This window comes from Rhinoraja longicauda, chromosome 12, assembly GCF_053455715.1.
Source record: "Rhinoraja longicauda isolate Sanriku21f chromosome 12, sRhiLon1.1, whole genome shotgun sequence".
NCBI lineage: Eukaryota > Metazoa > Chordata > Chondrichthyes > Rajiformes > Arhynchobatidae > Rhinoraja > Rhinoraja longicauda.
The window spans coordinates 37,947,709-37,967,735 of record NC_135964.1 but is presented as its reverse complement, the minus strand read 5'-3'; the positions used below and the strand labels follow the sequence as shown (position 1 = coordinate 37,967,735).

General features: G+C 39.9%; 1 protein-coding gene across 27 annotated transcripts in view; it reads right to left on the bottom strand.

The window, feature by feature from the left end:
* The window catches only part of LOC144598928 (uncharacterized), a 223,015-nt gene that overhangs the window by 170,562 nt on the left and 32,426 nt on the right, over positions 1 to 20,027 (bottom strand). For 26 of the 27 annotated variants that reach the window (XM_078409534.1, XM_078409524.1, XM_078409525.1 and 23 more), the window contains exons 2-5: positions 17,906 to 18,082; positions 12,845 to 12,922; positions 6,359 to 6,491; positions 224 to 411 (exon numbers count right to left, since the gene is read on the bottom strand). In XM_078409534.1, the coding sequence (XP_078265660.1) occupies positions 224 to 411; positions 6,359 to 6,491; positions 12,845 to 12,922; positions 17,906 to 18,082 (576 nt within the window). The remainder of the gene's footprint in view (positions 1 to 223; positions 412 to 6,358; positions 6,492 to 12,844; positions 12,923 to 17,905; positions 18,083 to 20,027) is intronic. The other variant, XM_078409530.1, reaches the window with a different exon arrangement.

The following is a 20,027-nucleotide window of genomic DNA, read 5'->3' as shown; positions in this document are numbered from 1 at the left end:
TGTTTACATATTCTGTTGTGCTGCAGCAAATAAAAATTCATTGTTCTATCTGGGACATATGACAATAAAACACTCTTGACTCTTTCTCTTGCGCCCCTCCCTCATCCCCACTCTGGTGTACACATCTTTCTCCCACCATCTCCAACCATCCTGCTCCTTTGTGTAATTAATGAAATAATACAATATCAGTGCTGTCATATAGACAACACAAAAGATCACTTACGAGTCACGGTCGTGGTGTAGGTCTTGGGCTTGCTCCAAACCCCATCCTCTTTTGCTTTTGTTACTCGTATCCCAAATTCATAAACAGTGTTTGGTTTTAAATTGTCTATTGTTGTTTCACTTGTTGGGCATAACTGATATTTCCATTTCTTGTCTCGTTCCTTCTCTCTGTACCGGACAGTGTATTGCCTAAAAGGAAATTTTAAAATATTACAAGGGGACATAACAAATTCACATACTGACCACCCTGATAGCAATACAAACAATAAGCTCTTACAGATGGAGAATGTATAGAAACCAAAAGATAACCACAATATAACATATAACAGAGATATTTTATTAAAAATACAATCTTATTTGGCCAAATAAAATTACAGCTTGACATTAGTAGCCAAGAAGCCGACTAATCTAATAAAACATGCCTCAACATTAACTTTTTGTTCAAAACAGTAAGATAGTACTTGATTGGTACTGCAATAACCACCACCGATGCATAATAGCTGTAGTTATTCACATAGGGTACTCCAACTGCAGCTCCTAAATCTAAAATCGCTACATCCTCGAAGGCCAAGGAGACCAAGCACAATGTGAACGCCACAACCTACAGGTTCCCCTCCTCCAGACTTGCACCCCATCCTGTTTTGGATTTTGCCAGTCCTTCATCATCATTTGGACTAAATCTTTGAATTCCCTAACAGCAAACAACACAATGGGAATTCCTGTACTGAATGGACAGTAGTGGTTTAAGGCAGCAGCTCACCACTGCCTTCTTCCAGCTCACCAGTGTTCTTCCAGCTCTTTTACTTCAGATTTCCAAAACCTGCAGTGTTTCCTTACAAAAAAAGCAATTGTTTTTTTAATGAAATAAGGACATATGGATTTCTAATATCTTTATGTCCAAAACTAAACAATTCTCCCACACTTTTCAATGATCGTACTTCTTAAGTAGCTTTAATTTAGAGATACAGCATGGAAACTGGCCCTTCGGCCCACCGAGTCCACCCTGCCCAGCAATCACTAGCACGATCCTACACAATAGGGACAATTTCCAGAAGCCAATTTTACCAACAAACCTGCGCGTCTTTGGAATGTGGGAGGAAATCAGAGCACCCGGAGAAAACCCGCGCGGTCACATGGAGAATGTACAATCTCTGTACAGACAGCACCTGTAATCAAGATCGAACCCATGTCTCTGGCACTATAAGGCAGCAACTATATCGCTGCACCACTGTACCGCCCTAATAAGCCACAAAATGAACAACACAAAAACAAGGTGATGGAGCAACTCAGTAAGTCATTAGACAATAGACAATAGGTGCAAGAGTAGGCCATTCAGCCCTTCGAGCCAGCACCGCCATTCAATGTGATCATGGCTGATCATTCACAATCAGTACCCCGTTCCTGCCTTCTCCCCATATCCCCTGACCCCACTATCATTAAGAGCTAGATATCTCTTGAAAGCATCCAGAGAATTGGCCTCCACTGCCTTCTGAGGCAGAGAATTCCACAGATTTACAACTCTGACTGAAAAGGTTTTTCTTCATCTCCGTTCTAAATGGCCTACCCCTTATTCTTAAAGTGTGGCCCCTGGTTCTGGACTCCCCCAACATTGGGAACATGTTTCCTGCCTCTAATGTGTCAAATCCCTTAATAATCTTATATGTTTCAATAGGATCCCCTCTCATCCATCTAAATGCCAGCGTATACAAGCCTAGTCGCTCCAGTCTTTCAACATATGACAGTCCCACTATTCCAGGAATTAACCTAGTGAACCTACGCTGCACTCCCTCAATAGAAAGAATGTCCTTCCTCAAATCTGGAGACCAAAACTGCACACATTACTCCAGGCGCGATCTCACTAGGGCCCTGTACAACTGCAGAAGGACCTCTTTGCTCCTATACTCAACTCCTCTTGTCATAAAGGCCAACATGCCATAAGCTTTCTTCACTGTCTGCTGTACCTGCATGCTAACTTTAAGTGACTGATGAACAAGGACTCCCAGATCTCTTTGTACTTCCCCATTTCCTAACTTGACACCATTCAGATAATAATCTGCCTTCCTGTTCTTACCACCAAAGTGTATAACCTCACATTTATCCACATTAAACTGCATCTGCCATGCATCTGCCCACTCACACAACCTGTCCAAGTCACCCTGCATCCTCATAGCATCCTCCTCACAGTTCACACTTCCACCCAGTTTTGTGTAATCTGCAAATTTGCTCATGTTACTATTAATCCCTTCATTTAAGTCATTAATGTATATTGTAAATAGCTACTGTCCCAGCACTGAGCCTTGCGGTACCCCACTAGTCACTGCCTGTCATTCTGAAATGGACCCGTTAAACCCTACTCTTTATTTCCTGTCTGCCAACCAATTTCCTATCCATGTCAGCACCCTACCCCCAGTACAATGTGCTCTAATCTTTCCCACTAATCTCCTATGTGGGGCCTTATCGAAGACTTTCTGAAAGTCCAGGTACACTACACTCACTGGCTTTCCCTTGTCCATTTTCCTAGTTACATCCTCAAAAAATTCCCGAAGATTTCAAGCAGCATCTGTAGAGGTAAAAGGTCATGACTCTGCATCAGGAACAGTGAAAGGGAAGGGTGAGACAGGGCCTGGTGGGTGAAGCAGGTGAGGTCGGAGTTGATGGGCAGATGAAGTCAGGTGGGGACATTTATAGGAAGCATGCATAGTGAAGGATGGAGTTTAGTGACAGAGACTGGTGGATGAATGGAAATAGATAAGGAAGGGGGGATAGAGATAGCGGCTTGAAGGTGATAAGTGGATCGAAATAAGGGAGGTTCAGTGGGCAGTTGTAACCAGAAGAAGGAGGGTATATGGAGACTAGGTCAGGGGAGACGAAATCCAGATAGATGGGTTTTGGGCAGATGGAAGTGGAAAATGTGAATAAAAAGAGAAAGAACCTAGATTGACCAGTAAGTGTGGGAAAGGAATACAAGGAAAGTAGGTTGACTGCAATTGGAAAATTCAATGTTCATACAATTGAGTTGTAGGGACCCATGTGGAATATGAAGTGATGTTCCCCTCATATGCATTTGGCTATATCATGGCTGTGGAGAAGACAGAGGTCAGACAGACAGGGATTGGAATGGGAAGCCGAATTGAAATGACATGCAACCAAAAGTTCAAGATGGCCACCGCGGCAGACAGACTTGAGACCTTAATACAAGATAAATTATCTTGCTTCATCTGAATAATACAGAATGCATAGCTTACTAGATTAAAATCAACATTTTATAAAACATATTGTGAAGATGTAAACAGTTGTTTTGTGTTAAATTGTGCCCATCAATTGAGTGCTAAGGAAACACCACCTTTCAGATGAAGATGTAAACCAAGGCTTGATTTGATTTCTCAAATACGTGCAAATGAGCACAGTAGACTGCACTGATGTAACCTACAAAAGATCTTTCACTGTCCCTGTTGTATACTAAAAATGTCTCAAAGTCCCTTGGCACTATTCCAAGAACAGGGAAAGTCCACCTAGTCCTGTTTAATATTTATGAAAATTTCAAATGACCCAGCATTGTGGATACCAATAAATTGTAACGTGCACATCTGTACAAACATTTAAAACCATGGGACTCTAATTCTTGTGTGGAATATGTGACAGTTGTTTTATCGCAGAGGAAACAGAAAAATACTTCTCATTGTCGTACTTTAGATTTTGCTCAAACAAAATGAAGCAGCATAAATGACATCCTTGCCGAATTAAATTGCTCAGAATAGGCTGAGTGACAGGAAAAGGAGGTATGAATCAAATCTTTGCTAGATTTTAACCCCTGTATTCCAAAGTCACATACTATGGATGTGACAAGACATCCACTATGCTTACATTTTGATTATTCTTGTACTGCAATATTCAAACTCTGAAATTGTTTGGCTTCCCTGGAATAAAAATGGCCTACAAAATCACCTTCAATTTCATATCTGCAATTGCCACAAAATTGTAAAAAACTCTAAATTCAATTAACCAATGTTGTTGCTCATCTGGGATTAATCAGTGCCAACATTTTAATGAATGGTATCCACCACCGTGATGCAAGTTATTACCAAATATTATTTCAAAATGAGCCCAAGTAATCTATTGAATTTGGCAAGATTCAAACGTCAAGAAATTCAGGAATGGAACATCAATGTCATATTTTCCTGGAAATTTACTATTATATGCATCATTCAGATAAACATATACCATGAGCCAATAAAATCTTATAAAAGTAAATTACTGAGTTTAATACAGCGCAAGAATATAAAACCAAATGAATAGAACATTATTTGTTACAATCACCCGAAACAAAATAATCCAACATTAATTTAGTTTGTTCATGACCAGAATGTTCATGTCTCATAAAGCAATTTGACATGAGCTTTTAAGTCATACACGTGGGTAAATAGGACTAGCTTAGATGGACATGTTTGTTGGCATGGACGTGTTAGGCAGAAGGGCTTGTTTCCATGCTGTATGACTCCCTGTTCTATATACAAGACTGGCTCTCATCCTTATTCTAAAAAGCTACTGGCATTTCCAGCTCACTAAATATTTCATAGTTCGATTACCCCGACCGCCCGGCGCAGGGGAGCTGAGATTCCCGATTCCCCCCCCCCCCCCCCCCCCCGATGCAGGAGCTTGATTGCCCCGACGAGGATGGCCTGCCGCCGGCTATGGGAGTAAGATCGTCCCGTCAATGGAAGGTTAGAGGCCCCCGAACGCTGGAGGACAAAGAAGGGAGAGATTGAACTTTTTGTCGCCTTCCATCACAGTGAGGAATGCGGAGGAGTGACTGTGGTGGATGTTCATGTTAAAATGTATTTTGTGTGTTCTGTTGCTTTATATTGGTATGACTGTCTGGCAAATGAAATTCCTCGTATATTGCAAAACATACTTGGCTAATAAAGTATGATTATGATTATGATGATGATAGTTAAATAGTTTTAAAAGACTTTCAAAGATTCCCTCTTGAACCCTCTAAAATGAAAATATTGCACATTTAAAGAGAGCACTTTACTGCAGGACTGAATTAAGCTCTGGCTTCACAGAGCAAATTACGCCATGGGGGACAGAAATGTCCTTGCAAAAAAATCTTGCCTGGCGTGTTTTGCACAGCAGTCCATATCCAGTTCATATACAAAATGTTAACAAGTTAGTGCCACAATGCAACAATAAATATACTACAAAAATAGTATTATTTATTACATGTTCAGCACTTTTCAATTTTAATATCCTACCAGACCAAGTGGACCCGTTGGATCCATTCCTCGTAGAGGGGGGACAGGGAAGGGGAGAGGATGCCACTCACCTCAGCACCATGGCGCCAGCGCTGCAGCCAGAGTGAGTCGTGAGGGGGGAGGAGAGGGTGCTGCACCAATGCAGGAGAGGTTTGGGCCCAACGGGTCCACTTGGTCTAGTCTTATATTAAATATCTCGTTTTTAAATATTTTCTTTTTTCTTACTGTTCACTTCCTCCTTTCCCCTCTCCCATCAGGCAAGAGGTACTAAAGTTTAAAAGCTGCATACCTCCAGATTCAGGGACAGTTTATTCCCAGTTGTTATCAGGCAACTGAACTGTCCTCTCACCAGCTGAAGTGTGGTCTTGACCTCCCATCTACCTCATTGGAGACCTTAAAACTACCTTTAATTGGATTTTATCTTGCAGTAAATGTAATACCCTTTATCCTGTATTTGTACAACGTGGATGGCTTGCCCGCAATCATGTATAGTCATTTCAATGACTGGATAGCACGCAACAACAAAAAATTCACTGTACCTCGGTACATAGGACATTCATAAACTGAAATAAACTCTGCCGCACCCTGGTTATCCAACAGCAGACTCTGTGTAAGGTGCTTGAACTAGTAACCAGCAATCAGATATCCCCCACTTTTTTTTGGGCCACTTTACTCAAATTGCTCACCTTTGTGTTTATTGTTAAAGATTCAACAAGTTTTTTGAGAAAACTCATCCTTGAGAAGATTTGATAACAAAAAAAAAAATATATATATATATACACACACATACATATATATATCAAAATTAAAAGGATTATTCAACTGATTAGGCACGTATAAATGGTTTCTGAATTCAAAGCATCAATTTTCAGAAATATTACCTTTCATTTTCACATTCCTTTCCAACCTTATAACCTTTATCTTTAAAACTGCGTGGCACCCATGTCAGAAACACCGATGTAGGGGTTCGAGGATCTATTGTTAACTGTGGTGGCTTGTGAAGATCAAGATGACCTAAAATGGCATGACAGTTTGCATGTCAATACATTCTCCATACTTAAGTCATTTATTCTAGAATAAAAATCATTGTTTAGGTTTCAGCTTTCAGTATAAACAAATTCAAAAGCTGATCATACCATTTGAGTAAAGAGTCTGTAATCCCATCCTTTCTCTTATTAGGTAGTCCTTGAGAACCAAACAATTACCCATCCTCAATGACTTGGCATATATACTGTTCTACCATCAAGCAAGGTTCTAATTCTTGTTTAGTGAGGAACAGCAAAAAGCATGCCAGGAGCAGCAACGGGTATCGATGAAATTTTTAAAACAATGTGATGAAGCTATGGCATAGTGCATACTAAAATGCAGAACAACAACTTCCATTCATACAAAACCTTTACCAAAAAATATTTAAAAAAGTACGGATACTGGAAACCTGAAAACAATTCCATTCCGATGAAGGATCACAGACTTGAACTGTCAACCGTTTCTCCAGAGATGGGACACGACCTGCACAAATTTCCCAACACTTATGTTTATGTTCCAAAGTTTTTTACAGGAGTATTATGAAACAGCAATTGTTGCCAAGCTAATTAATGAGATATTAGCGCAGATAATCAGCCAAAGGAGCAGATTTGAAGGAGTATTTTAAAAGGCAGAAAGAGTTAGTGAGGTTTGGGGAGGGAGTCCCAGAGTTTAGGCTCTTTGCAGTTGACGGCATATCCGCCAATGGTTGAACGTACAAATGTAAAGAATCACAAGTGGTCCAAATTTGAACAGTGTGCACATTTCAAAGGATTACACCATTGAAGGGTTTGTAGAGAATTGAAAGGTTAAGGGATCTGTAAACAAGGATAAGGAATTTTAAATTGTGACATCGCCATCAGTACACGCAAGAGAGATAAGTAAACCCAGTTGGACCATTAGGAACAGAACAACAAGTTCTGGATGATTTTAAGAACCAGGAACAAAACAATGTCATGGATGAAGATTTCAGATATATTAATAATGCCTCAGAAATGTAGCTTTGGCTGCGTTTCAGATTGATACCAATTAGATGATTAAGTTAGTTGATTGAGAACAAAACCTAATTAGTAACTTTAATCTGCTCACTATTGCTGGAGGAGCTTTCAGTTCTGCTAATCTCGGATACAGGTGGGGTGGGGTGGGGGTTTATGGGCAAATGGCTGGATAAAGGCCAGTGAGGAAAAGACATAAGCTGTGGAACAAAAGGAATGAATTGTTGCGAATTGTGAAGCTCGAGGAAGGAATGCAGGTGGAAGGCGAGAGGGAGGGGGGAGATAGGTGAGAGTCCGGGTGGGGCACGGGGGAGAGAGGGGGGAAAGGAGTGGGGGAGGAAGGAAGGCGGGGTTTATAGTTAGAGAAATTGGAGAACTCAATGTTCATACCATTGCCTTGTAATCTACCAAAGCTGAATATGAGGTGCTCGTCCACCAAGTCCATTGCACGTGGCTTCAGTCTGGCAATGGTGGAGGCCCAGGACAGAAAGGTCAGTATGGGAATGGGAAGAGGAACAAAAATGATTAGAAATCGGAAGATCTAGTAGGCCTTGGCGGGCCGTGTCTAAGTGTTCGGTGAAATGGTTGCCAAGTAAGTTACAGAAGAGTCCTTGTTTGAATGTCATGCACGTTTATGGTGAAGTTGAGATTAGTGTTGTCAATTTGCAGATGGAGCTTCAGGAAGTTTTTTGGAGAAAGTTAGCAGGGAACAGAATATGTCTGAGAAATAGAATGGGAGCCAAGGAAGATTTGAGAAACATCTGAAGTTAATTGAGGCACAAGAAGAGCAACCAATAATGGTGATTCTGTGGCTTTTGTAAGTTCTGAATGGAACTGTTGCATCTGGTTAGGTAATGGCAGAGAGTTGTTGGAATATCGTTATGTGACTCACCATGACAAAAGGATATCTGTCAAGGAAAGTACAACTAGACTAGCTTTTGTATAATCATGTGCGATTTTGTGTGATCAGAGCATTTAATACTGGAGTTGGAGCAGAAACCTGGTCAGAGAGTTTCAAATAAGGAGTTCTCCATAAAATTGGCACAGGCTTTCAAGGATAGAAGATTGGATATTTTCACAATGGCTACAAGAATGGAAGATCGGTGGCATGGAAGGTTTTTTATTAAGGATGGTGATGGTTGACTTGAAGGGTGAAAGTATAGTTTTAGTGGACAAAACTAAAACTGTTGCTTATCGAAACGTATAAGATTATTAAGGGATTGGACACGTTAGCGGCAGGAAACATGTTCCCAATGTTGGGGGAGTCCAGAACAAGGGACCACAGTTTAAGAATAAGGGGTAGGCCATTTAGAACTGAGATGAGGAAAAACTTTTTCAGTCAGAGAGTTGTGAATCTGTGGAATTCTCTGCCTCAGAAGGCAGTGGAGGCCAATTCTCTGAATGCATTCAAGAGAGAGCTGGATAGAGCTCTTAAGGATAGCGGAGTCAGGGGGTATGGGGAGAAGGCAGGAACGGGGTACTGATTGAGAATGATCAGCCATGATCACATTGAATGGCGGTGCTGGCTCGAAGGGCCGAATGGCCTCCTCCTGCACCTATTGTCTATTGTCTCACATCAGCTAATGTGAAGAAAAGGAAGAGAAACTGCATGGCCACAGTTTAGTGGAAATTAAGGCAAGGGAACAGAAGATAGGACTCAACGGGCAGAGTGAAATTACCAATGGCAGGAGGTGAGATAGGAAAGGATCTAAATATGGATGAGGATTTGGAACTAGAGTTATATGGTTGGAAAAGAAGAAATTTGCCATGATGGGAAGAGGTAAAAGCATCTCGCCAGTTCACAGACGAAGTCCCATAAACTCCTTACATGCAGTGTAGGAAATGAGAATGGAGGAGAAAGTCAGAGGGGTTTAATGAGACTGGTCGCAGTTGTGACATGCAGCTTGGAACTATCACTGCATTCCAGGATGACTCTAGAAGTGTAAGCTGGCCCAAAATTGTTTTTGTGCTTCAGCTCCATCAGGCAGTGAATAGCTAAATCTGATGTGCACCTCTATTGCAGTTTGGCTTTCTTGTTCAAAGAATGGATGGCTAGGCCTATGGAGGTAGTTAAGGATTACAAAAGGAAATTCTTTAATGGAAACATCAAAGGTTGATACAAAGATTCCATTGAACTGATTGGTAGCTGATCAGTTCAACGTTCTAAAGGCATGTCAAAACCGGTTCTGATTGGCAGAAGATAGACAAAAAAAACTGGTAACTCAGCGAGACAGGCAGCATCTCTGGAGGGAAGGAATGGGTTCTTATACATTTTGTCTCCAGCTTTTTGTGTCTATCTTCAGTTTAAACCAGCATCTGCAGTTCCTTCTTACACATTTCGTCTGATTGGCAGATATTTAAATAATCAAGTGGATCCCAGTCATCAGCTAGTTCTATTCACTCCTTGTATTACAAATAAGGCATAGGAGTGAATGTTTCCTATGTTGGTTAATCTTGTAGTAAGTGGTCATTTTGCAAATAATTGGGTCACCCATCTGAGATCAAGATGAGGTGAAATTTTATCTCTCAAAGGATCTCAAGTCTTTGGAACTCCCTTCCTCAAAGGCCCAAGTGAATTTGAAAATGTTTTTTGATTGATTGAAAGATTTTGGTCCACCAAGTCCATTGATCACTCATTCACACTAGAGCTATGTTATTCAACTTTTTCATCCACTCCCAAACACTAGGGGCAATTTACAGAGGCCAATCAACCTACAAATGTGGGAGGAAACCGGAGCACCCGAAGGAAACCCACATGCTCACAGGGAGAATGTGTGAACTCCATTTAGACAGCATCCGAGGTCAGGATTGAACCTGGATCTCTGGTGCTGCTGTGGGGCTGCTGCTCTGCCAGTTGCGCCACTGTGCTGCCCCCGCTACTGTGCCGGCTTTTCAGACAGATGCATATAGTTACTTGATAAGCAACGGATGAAAGCTTGATAGTTGGCAGGAAGTCGGAGTGAAGTTACAGTCAGATCAGTAATGATCTTATGAAATGCCAGAATAAACTTGGGTGTTCCTTATTTGTACATAAATATCAAATTGCAATTAGTTTCTCTTGGGAATACACTATTGTAGGCAAAACATTTATGATCAATATTATTAGAAATATTATGTCAAATGCTGCAGGGTTAATGTTGGGACTAATGGAAGTAATAATGTCTTTTTGAACTGCAACCTTACATTTAATCAAGTTACATTAATCAAGCTAATGTAACCCCACTTTTTAAAAAGGGAGGGAGAGAGAAAACAGGGAATTATAGACCAGTTAGCCTAACATCGGTAGTGGGGAAAATGCTAGTCAGTTATTAAAGATGTGATAGCATCACATTTGGAAAGTGGTGAAATCATCGGACAAAGTCAGCATGGATTTATGAAAGGCAAATCATGCCTGACGAATCTTATAGAATTTTTCGAGGATGTAACTAGTAGAGTGGATAAGGGAGAACCAGTCGATGTGTTATATCTGGACTTTCAGAAGGCCTTCGACAAGGTCCCACATAGGAGATTGGGGTACAAACTTAAAGCACACGGTATTGGGGGTTCAGTGTTGAGGTGGATAGAGAATTGGTTGGCGGACAGGAAGCAAAGAGTAGGAATAAACGGGTCCTTTTCGGAATGGCAGGCAGTGACTAGTGGGGTACCGCAAGGCTCAGTGGTGGGACCCCAGTTATTTCCAATATATATTAATGATTTGGACGAGGGAATTGAATGCAACATCTCTAAGTTTGCGGATGACACGAAGCTGGGTGGCAGTGTTAGCTGCGAGGAGGATGCTAGGAGGCTGCAGAGTGACTTGGATAGATTAGGAGAGCGGGCAAATGCATGGCAGATGCAATATAATGTGGATAAATGTGAGGTTATCCACTTTGGCGGCAAGAACAGGAAAGCAGAGTATTACCTGAATGGTGGGCAATTAGGAAAAGGGGAGATGCAACGTGACCTGGGTGTCATGGTGCACCAGTCATTGAAAGCAAGCGTGCAGGTGCAGCAGGCAGTGAAGAAAGTGAATGGTATGTTAGCATTCATAGCAAGAGGATTTGAGTATAGGAGCAGGGAGGTTCTGCTGCAGTTGTACAGGGCCTTGGTGAGACCGCACCTGGAGTATTGTGTACAGTTTTGGTCTCCTAATCTGAGGAAAGACATTCTAGCCTTAGAGGGAGTACAGAGAAGGTTCACCAGATTGATCCCTGGGATGGCAGGTGAGTCTGGCAGGTGAGTCTGTGGAATTCTCTGCCACAGAAGGTAGTTGAGGCCAGTTCATTGGCTATATTTAAGAGGGAGTTAGATGTGGCCCTTTGGCTAAAGGGATCAGGGGGTATGGAGAGAAGGCAGGTACAGGTTACTGAGCTGGATGATCAGCCATGATCATATTGAATGGCGGTGCAGGCTCGAAGGGCCGAATGGCCTACTCCTGCACCTATTTTCTATGTTTCTATGTTTCTATTATCAAGAGAAAAATTAACCAATACAGCCTGGAAATACCCATCAACGATGTTACCAGACAAATATGCACCATCTTAATTGCTCTCCAGCTGCATGACATCTTCGCAGAGCCAATAACAACTCTGATCATGGTGTACAGCACTGTGTGATCCAAGAAGAATGATGTTAGGCAACAAAAATCCATGATTTCTATCATGCAGTCAAAGAATTAAAAAGCTTTTTTTTACACCCAGGATCCCGAGCACAACACATGCCCTCATAAATTAGAAGCAAAAGCATTAGGGGGTGAGCAACATGAGTATAGATTGCATTAATAAATTCAAACACCATAAGTACAAAGACTACTGATTAGTAAAGGCGTCAAAGGTTACAGAAAGAAGTCAGGAGAATGGGATTGAGAGGGAAAATTAGATCTGCCTGGATTGAATGGCAGAGCAGACTTGATGGGCCGAATGGCCTAATTCTGCTCCTATGTCTTATGAACATGATGGAACGAAAGGAAAATCTTCCATGTTACACACAGGCACTTGAGGGAGACTGTTAAATGAACAATGCAGAAGACAAACCAAAAAAAAGAAAACTGTCTGAAATAAATGCAATTTAATCTGAAGAGCTGTACTTAATGCTTCATTTCTACATTGCTCATAATGTTTTGCGATTTTGGCTGTGAACAAACAATGTGATATCAGAGCACACGGATTGCACAGGCATCATTCAAATTGAACCAAACTAGAATTTTTAAAAGCTGACATGTGGCCCCAAGCAACTGCAGTTTCTGGCATACTCTTGCATATATGCAGGCTTGAACAGATAGGGCAAAGAAAGAGTGAAGTGTACATAATGTATAGAATGTAGAAGAATTTCAACTTTAATCATAACTCAGTCAGAAATAAAATTCCGAACCTTTACATTTCTTCCCTAAGGCAGCGTTGTTGTGCTCAGCCACAGGATGAACTGCAACAAGATACTTGGGATTGAACTCTATAACAAACAAAAATTAAGACAATTGAATATATATATTTTTTAAATCACAACAGCTGTTTCACAAAACAAAAATATGTTCTTAATCAAAGATATTATATTTGAATTACGTAAGGAACTCTTTAAAATGTCAATATTATATTACTTATCCAAACACTAAAGAACCCTGTGGTGAAGGTCACAATAAGAAGCTGGAGCACATACATGAGCACTGGCAATGCTTGCTATTTCTTTGGTCCATATTGACTCACAAGGGAGTAATCTCATTAGTTGTATTCCACTTCTCCTTTCTCTCTGCATCCTGCAACATAGTCTTTCACATGTTATCATCAACTTTCCTTTGATTCATTAGGCCATTAACCTACACCAGGGGATAAATTAAAGTAGCTAATTTATCTACCAGTGTGTTTTTGAAGACGAGAGCAAATCAGAGCCTCTGGAGCAAATTTACACAATCACAGAGTAAATATGAAAACTCTGCATTGACAGTAGCCAAGGTTAGGATCAAATCCACCTCTCTGAAACTGTGACAGGTTGCTACTAACTACAGTGTAGCTGTGCCCTGCACTTGACATCAAAGAGCATTCAACACTAATCTCACAGCAATTTAGAGCACAATACTCAAGGATACTCAATGGATAATCCTCCTTCTCTACTTTGAGCATTTGTGTATCAGATTCTTTGGAACCATTTGGGGTGATGTATATCTTCATGAAGGCTTCCCATGAGAAAGTTGGAAATGGAGACCTTGCTTTCGGGTCTCGTGTTGGGCATTGAAGTGACAAGGCGTATCCAATGTAGCTAACTAACTGTAACAAGGCCTCAAAGATAAGGATATTGTTCTGCGTGATGTCAATAACAATGGTCAAATGAATTTGAGGATTTTGTAGAGACAGCAGTGATGGTATTTTTCCAGATGGCATCTAAAGATGCCTACTGTAGATAATCCAGGTCTTATAAGCAAATGGAAAGGGCAGGCATCATTGTTGCCTGGTAGGCAGTAACGTTTGCATCAGATCCAAGGTTTTGATACTCCAATAGCCTTTTCCTTAAATGATCTAAAAGCATTGAACTAATAATTTAATTTAATTAATAATTCTATCTTGATCAGTGGCGATTCTTTACATTTATTTATGAATTCATACTTTTCGAAGTGGCACATTCATTGAGCAAAAATATCAATTCTCTCTGAGATTGTATAATTTGGATTAAAAATTACATCAAACAATTGGCATTTTCTTTTTTTCCCCAATGGTGTTTTAATTGGAATCAAAATACCAAAATATAAAGCATAAATGGAGGGATTTTCATCTTGCAATTTTATTCTTGTGCCATTGACATGCCCCAAAATGAAATGGTTGCCAGGGATTTGTTAGTCGCTATGAATTTCCCATACACACGTCCCTATGTGACCTTGCACATTCACACATCTACAAGTTCCAACATTGGGAAAAGGAAATAATTTCACAAATGTTTCATCTGTCAATATATCAGTTACTACGAACAAAACAATAAAAATAATACTTTGAAAATGAAGTGATATCATGCATTAGACAAGGCAGAATCAGCTGAGAAACAACCAACAGTCTTAACCCATCAGTAATAGCTGTAGAACATGTTTGTTTATTTCATAAATTATATTTTCCTTTTGAGAATTGATTGGCTGAAAGCCTGTTGGCACTGTGAATATGAATGCATTGTATATTCAGCACATCGCCCAAGGTCTGAATCAGTATTCTTGGGCTCATATTAAAAATAAAAACATCCAGATGCATTTTTGGTGCTTCCTTTTACTATCCACTTCAATAAGACTGCCATAACTCATATTATCTTCATTCCAAAGAATCATTTGATGTTATTATCCTGTGTAAGAAATTACAGAATTTTGTTTGGACATATTTAATACATTCAATCTAGCCTTCCTTATAAACTATTTGCAGAAACGTGTTTCTTCAAACAAAATTTCCTGACTCCAAGTTGGAAGATCAATACCTGCAGCTGTGAATGATTAACTATTCCATTTGTGTACATATTCCATACATAAGTGTCTTTGATTATCCTGCTGTTAATTTGAAATGTTTTTTTTTTCTTTTTTAAATAGTTACTGCTTAAAGCACCAATTTTTACCAAAACTTATTGAAACTATCACTTACATTCCCAATGCAAAGCTTATTTTTTACTAATTTTCCTCCACTGTTGACTAATTATATCTGTTGATACTAGGAGTTCATGAGAATGAGCAATAATACTGTTCAATGAAAATCTTTGGAAAGCAAAAAAAATTGCCGATGCTGAAATCTAAAATAAAATACTGGAAACTCTCAGCAGGTCAGTCTACATCTGTGGGAAGAGAGACAGTTAGTTTTCATTTTGGAATGTTATCTGCGTGAACAATTCTTTCACTTCTCCGCAATATTGTTACTGAAAGGATGCAAGGCACTGATAAGGTATAAGCTATGGGTTTTTGACCACAATACTGAAAGCAGCCTGGTTAAAATTCTGGTAATTTGCCAATAGGGAAAGCTCATGAACACTTCAGAAGAGGCTAAATGCTCCGGTGAAGGAAATCAACTATTTTGCACATGTATTACTATTTACCAATAGTTTCACAATTGTTAAAATAAATAACTCAAATAAGATTTATGTCACCAATTTTACTTTCTTTGCATATCGAAAAAAGCAGGGATAATCTGTCCCCCGTTGTTTCTAACACTGCTCCAAACCTCAGTGAATGGGGAAAATAAGAGAAACACCAATCTTTGATATACTTCTTCACTTTAGAAGGCCACTTGTTACATACCTCTCCAATATCTGGAACTTTCTTTGCATCCACTAAATGTGTTCAACACGGCAATGCCCCTATTAAACTGTCCCCTATTGACCTGACAGTATTTTATCTGTGATTGGATGTGTTTATTAAATCATTGATAAATATTTGGTTTTGAGATGAGGGAAAGGTATTTTACTTGAGGATTCAGGACAATTGACCTTCCTCTTTTTAATAAAGACGGAAAATGTTGCTCACTAATCATGTAGATGTTACAGGCCTTCCAAAATGCTTCTCATTTAATTTCTTAGCTTTCTTCAACATGAGCCAGTACATGTTGAGTCATCATGTATAATCATAAAATCATATCCTCAAGCTTGAAAGGTATAACTTTAGGACTTTAGGAATAGTCAACATTTTAATTGACAATATTTGCCTTCCAAATTACAATGAAAAAGAATTATGAAGTCCTTCAAACAAATAATTCAGGACTTCTTCATCGTGGTTTAATTTTTGGTTCATGTAAAATAAAATGCAGTAAAAGACATTTTTCTGAACATCTGGTTTATTCAAAACATTAGACCCTAATTTACTGTCATTATTTATGTATAATTTATGTATAATTGTTACAGCAGCTCTAAGCAAGAGCAAATCTGGAAATCCAACTTTTCAAGTGGCATATTTAGCCAATAGCTGCACGAAAATGGCCATTATGTAATTTCATCTCACCAATGAATAACATTAAAGAGTGTGAAGATTCCATGGTTGAATAGTGGAGTTAGTCTGAAGTGATGTAAACGTTTGTTATGGACAATAGACAATAGACAATAGGCAATGGGTGCAGGAGCAGGCCATTCGGCCCTTCGAGCCAGCACCGTCATTCAGTGTGATCATGGCTGATCATTCACAATCAGTACCCCGTTCCTACCCTTTCCCCATACCCCCTGACTTTGCTATCATTAAGAGCTCTATCTAACCTTCTCTTGAAAGCATCCAGAAAATCGGCCATTGCCTTCTGAGGCAGAAAATTCCACAGATTTACAACTCTGAGTGAAAAAGTTTTTCCTTATCTTCGTTCTAAATGGCCTTCCCCTTATTCTTAAACTGTGGCCCCTGGTTCTGGACTCCCCCAACATTGGGAACATGTTTCCTGCCTCGAGCGTGTCCAATCCCTTAATAATCCTATATATGTTTCAATAAGATCCCCTCTCATCCTTCTAAATTCCAGTGTATACAAGCCCAGTCGCTCCAGTCTTTCAACATACGACAGTCCCGCCATTCCGGGAATTAAGTTAGTGAACCTACGCTGCACTCCCTCAATGGCAAGAATGTCCTTCCCCAAATTTGAAGACCAAAAATGCACACAGTACTCCAGGTGTGATCTCACTAGGGCCCTGTATAACTGCCTTCTTTGTTAGATCTGGATTAATTGCAATAGATTATTTTAACAATATGCTAAAGTTTAATTGCTATCAATGAACCTACCAAGCTCTGAAAGTTAATGGTTAAAGTGACTTTGTTTTTGTCACTGCATGTTTATCAATTTGTACATCCATTTCCAAACATGGAAAAAATCATCAACTGCTAATCAATCCTCAATGTAACTGCAGATGCCATTCATTAGCTTGTTAAGGTCAATTGGCTTCCATTCTATCTCCCAGCGCCTCAAAACAGATGGTGCCTGAGCAGTAAACAATCAAGTGTAAAACACATTGAAATATCCTGTTTATAAAGCATTCACCCAGGAATATGTATTCTCTTTACATGAGGCTCCCTTTAGGGTGAAATAACTTATGGCAAGTTGTGCCTCAGTATGTCAATGTTTTCGTGAAAAATTCATTAAATAGGAGAAAAACTAAATTAAAATTATGGGTTCTTCTCAGTGGAGAATAATTGATCATAATAAAATAAAATTTTGAGTTAAACTTCAACTCACTTTTAAGCAGATTTGTACACAAAGTCATCCAAAAACATAAAACCGAATCCATTTGTCACTTTATGAGCGATCAAGTGATATTTTCCTCAGCTATCAAGTGACAAATTCTCATCATGTTTTAACATGTTGTCAGAATAGTGCCAAAAGAAAGGGAAATAGGGTGGTGTCATATGGAGAGGTGATGAGCATGCATATCTTTTGTACAATGTCATTGCACTGGTGCACAAATGGTTTTAATTGTCTATGCTTTAAGCAAAAACACATGACTTAAAGTTCTTACCAACATCAACTTCGATTGGATCCCCATTGACAGGGAGCGTGATATTCTGCTTGGAGAATCGACCACCGAGTCCAAGAACATAGCCTTGTAGCTTGATCACGGGGCTGGTGCTAAGATATTGCAGAACAATACTGTCATCCTTTGCAGTAATCCTCACTTTTAAGCTTTGTCTTTTAACTGGGGACAAACAAAAAGAAATAGGTTAAGTAAATTTGAATGAGGAGGGGAAGTATAAAACCCACTGTGCAGAATGGAGAGACGAATTCAAGTAAGAGGAATACATAAATAACTTGGAAGTTTCTGGACATATCTGTTCATTTTATCTTGGGGAAATTCACAAGTAAAAGGAGTAGAATTAGGCCATTCGGCCCATTGAACTTGCCTAATCCTTGCCATTAACGATATAAATTAACATAGCAACCCAAGCCTCTACTAAGTAGGAGCCTATAAATTAGCCAAGGGGCAGGAAATACAAAATTACTCTTTAAAGATGGGGATCCTTCTTGATGTGTCATCAAGCACGAGCTTTGCGAGTCTCTCGTTACATGCGCCTGTTGAAGATTTAAGCCTGGAATTTTTAAAGCACGTCTGTGAAGCTTGTGGCCTGAAGACTTTCGATGAGCCTGAGTGCAGTTCCGAGATCTTGGAACTGGCAAGTAAGTGCATCCCGTGTTGTGAAATGGGGGCTTTCCGTGCGGGCTGAGTGCCCCGAGCAAAGGGCGAAGGCGGTGGAAGCCGGCGCTGTGTGGGCCTCACTCACTAGGCCCAAGTTAGCGACAGCCACAGGTTACCATGGAGATTTTGGAGCCATCAAAACTGAAATTGCAAAAAGAAAAGTGCAGGTCGCTGACAAAATCCGCGCACAACAACTGCAACGGCCACGGATGGTTCCTTGAAGTGAAAAGAGAAATGCTCAAGCGGTCGAGCGGCTTCTGCAGAGAGAGAGAGAGGAGGGATGTTTACCCACGAGATTGATACCCTTCAGTCAGAATTGAAGCTTTAACTCTTAGTCTTTCCGCAGACGCCGCCTGCCGTGCTGAGCATTTCAACTCGGAGTTTCTGGGATGAAGAATTCCAAAACTTTAAAGATACTTCTCAGCCCAAATAGCAAACCATTTGTCCTCAGACCATGTCCTCTAATCTCTCCATTCAGGAGAAAACATGTTTAACTTTTGTTCTTTCAGCCCCTCTCAGAATCTTGCATTTCTCATTTATCTAAACTCCAGGGATTATGAGAAATGATTATTCCATCTCTCTTCATAGGTTAACACCTTCATCAAAAGAACCAATAGAGTTGGCGAATACTGAGAAACAGGAAATGATTGGAAATACATACAGGTAACACAGAGAACGCTAATCATGCACAGTGACTCAGGCAGCAATCATAAAGCAAGACAATAAGCTATCATTTCAGGTCAATATTACTTCACCACACTATCCTGATGTAAGGTTGTTGCCCTGAAGCATACTCGACCCACAAATGCTGCCAATCTTGCTGAGCATATCCAGCAACTGCAGTTTTGTTTTTGTCTCTGATTATTGCATCTTTAGTACTGTATGTAAATTATTGCAGCATACAAATGAGAAAATAATGGCCAAATGTTTTTTTTTCTCTCTGTGGCTATCCGCAGAGTTGAATATTTAAAAGTTGAAAAACATTTTGGTTTTAGATGGAATGCATTTCAAATCAGATGAATTATTTTTTAAGACAAATCAAATAACAGAGCAAGCAGTAAGGCACATGTTTTTTTTGCTGGAACAATACCTTTTGGGGGTATATGGTGTAGAAATGGTACCAAACCACTCTACCAGTTCTGGTATTGAGAGCACAGAATCTGCTTATTTCTGGTATGCAGCAGCTGCATTAGCTTAAAGCTACAAAAGTAAAATGCCAGCTCAAGGAACTTTTGAAAGTATCCTTCCAGTACCCTTTTGAAACAGCAAACGGGGGGGGGGGGGGGGGGGGGAATGGCAACATTATCTACCTAATGCCACTTCAAATAAACCATCCCATTGATCATTCACAAGTCAAAAATGAAGCCTTCTCTATTCCTTAATTGTATATTATAGAGAAATAATTGAAAACACTAATGAAAGTGGGAGGTCATGGTGGCCTAGAATT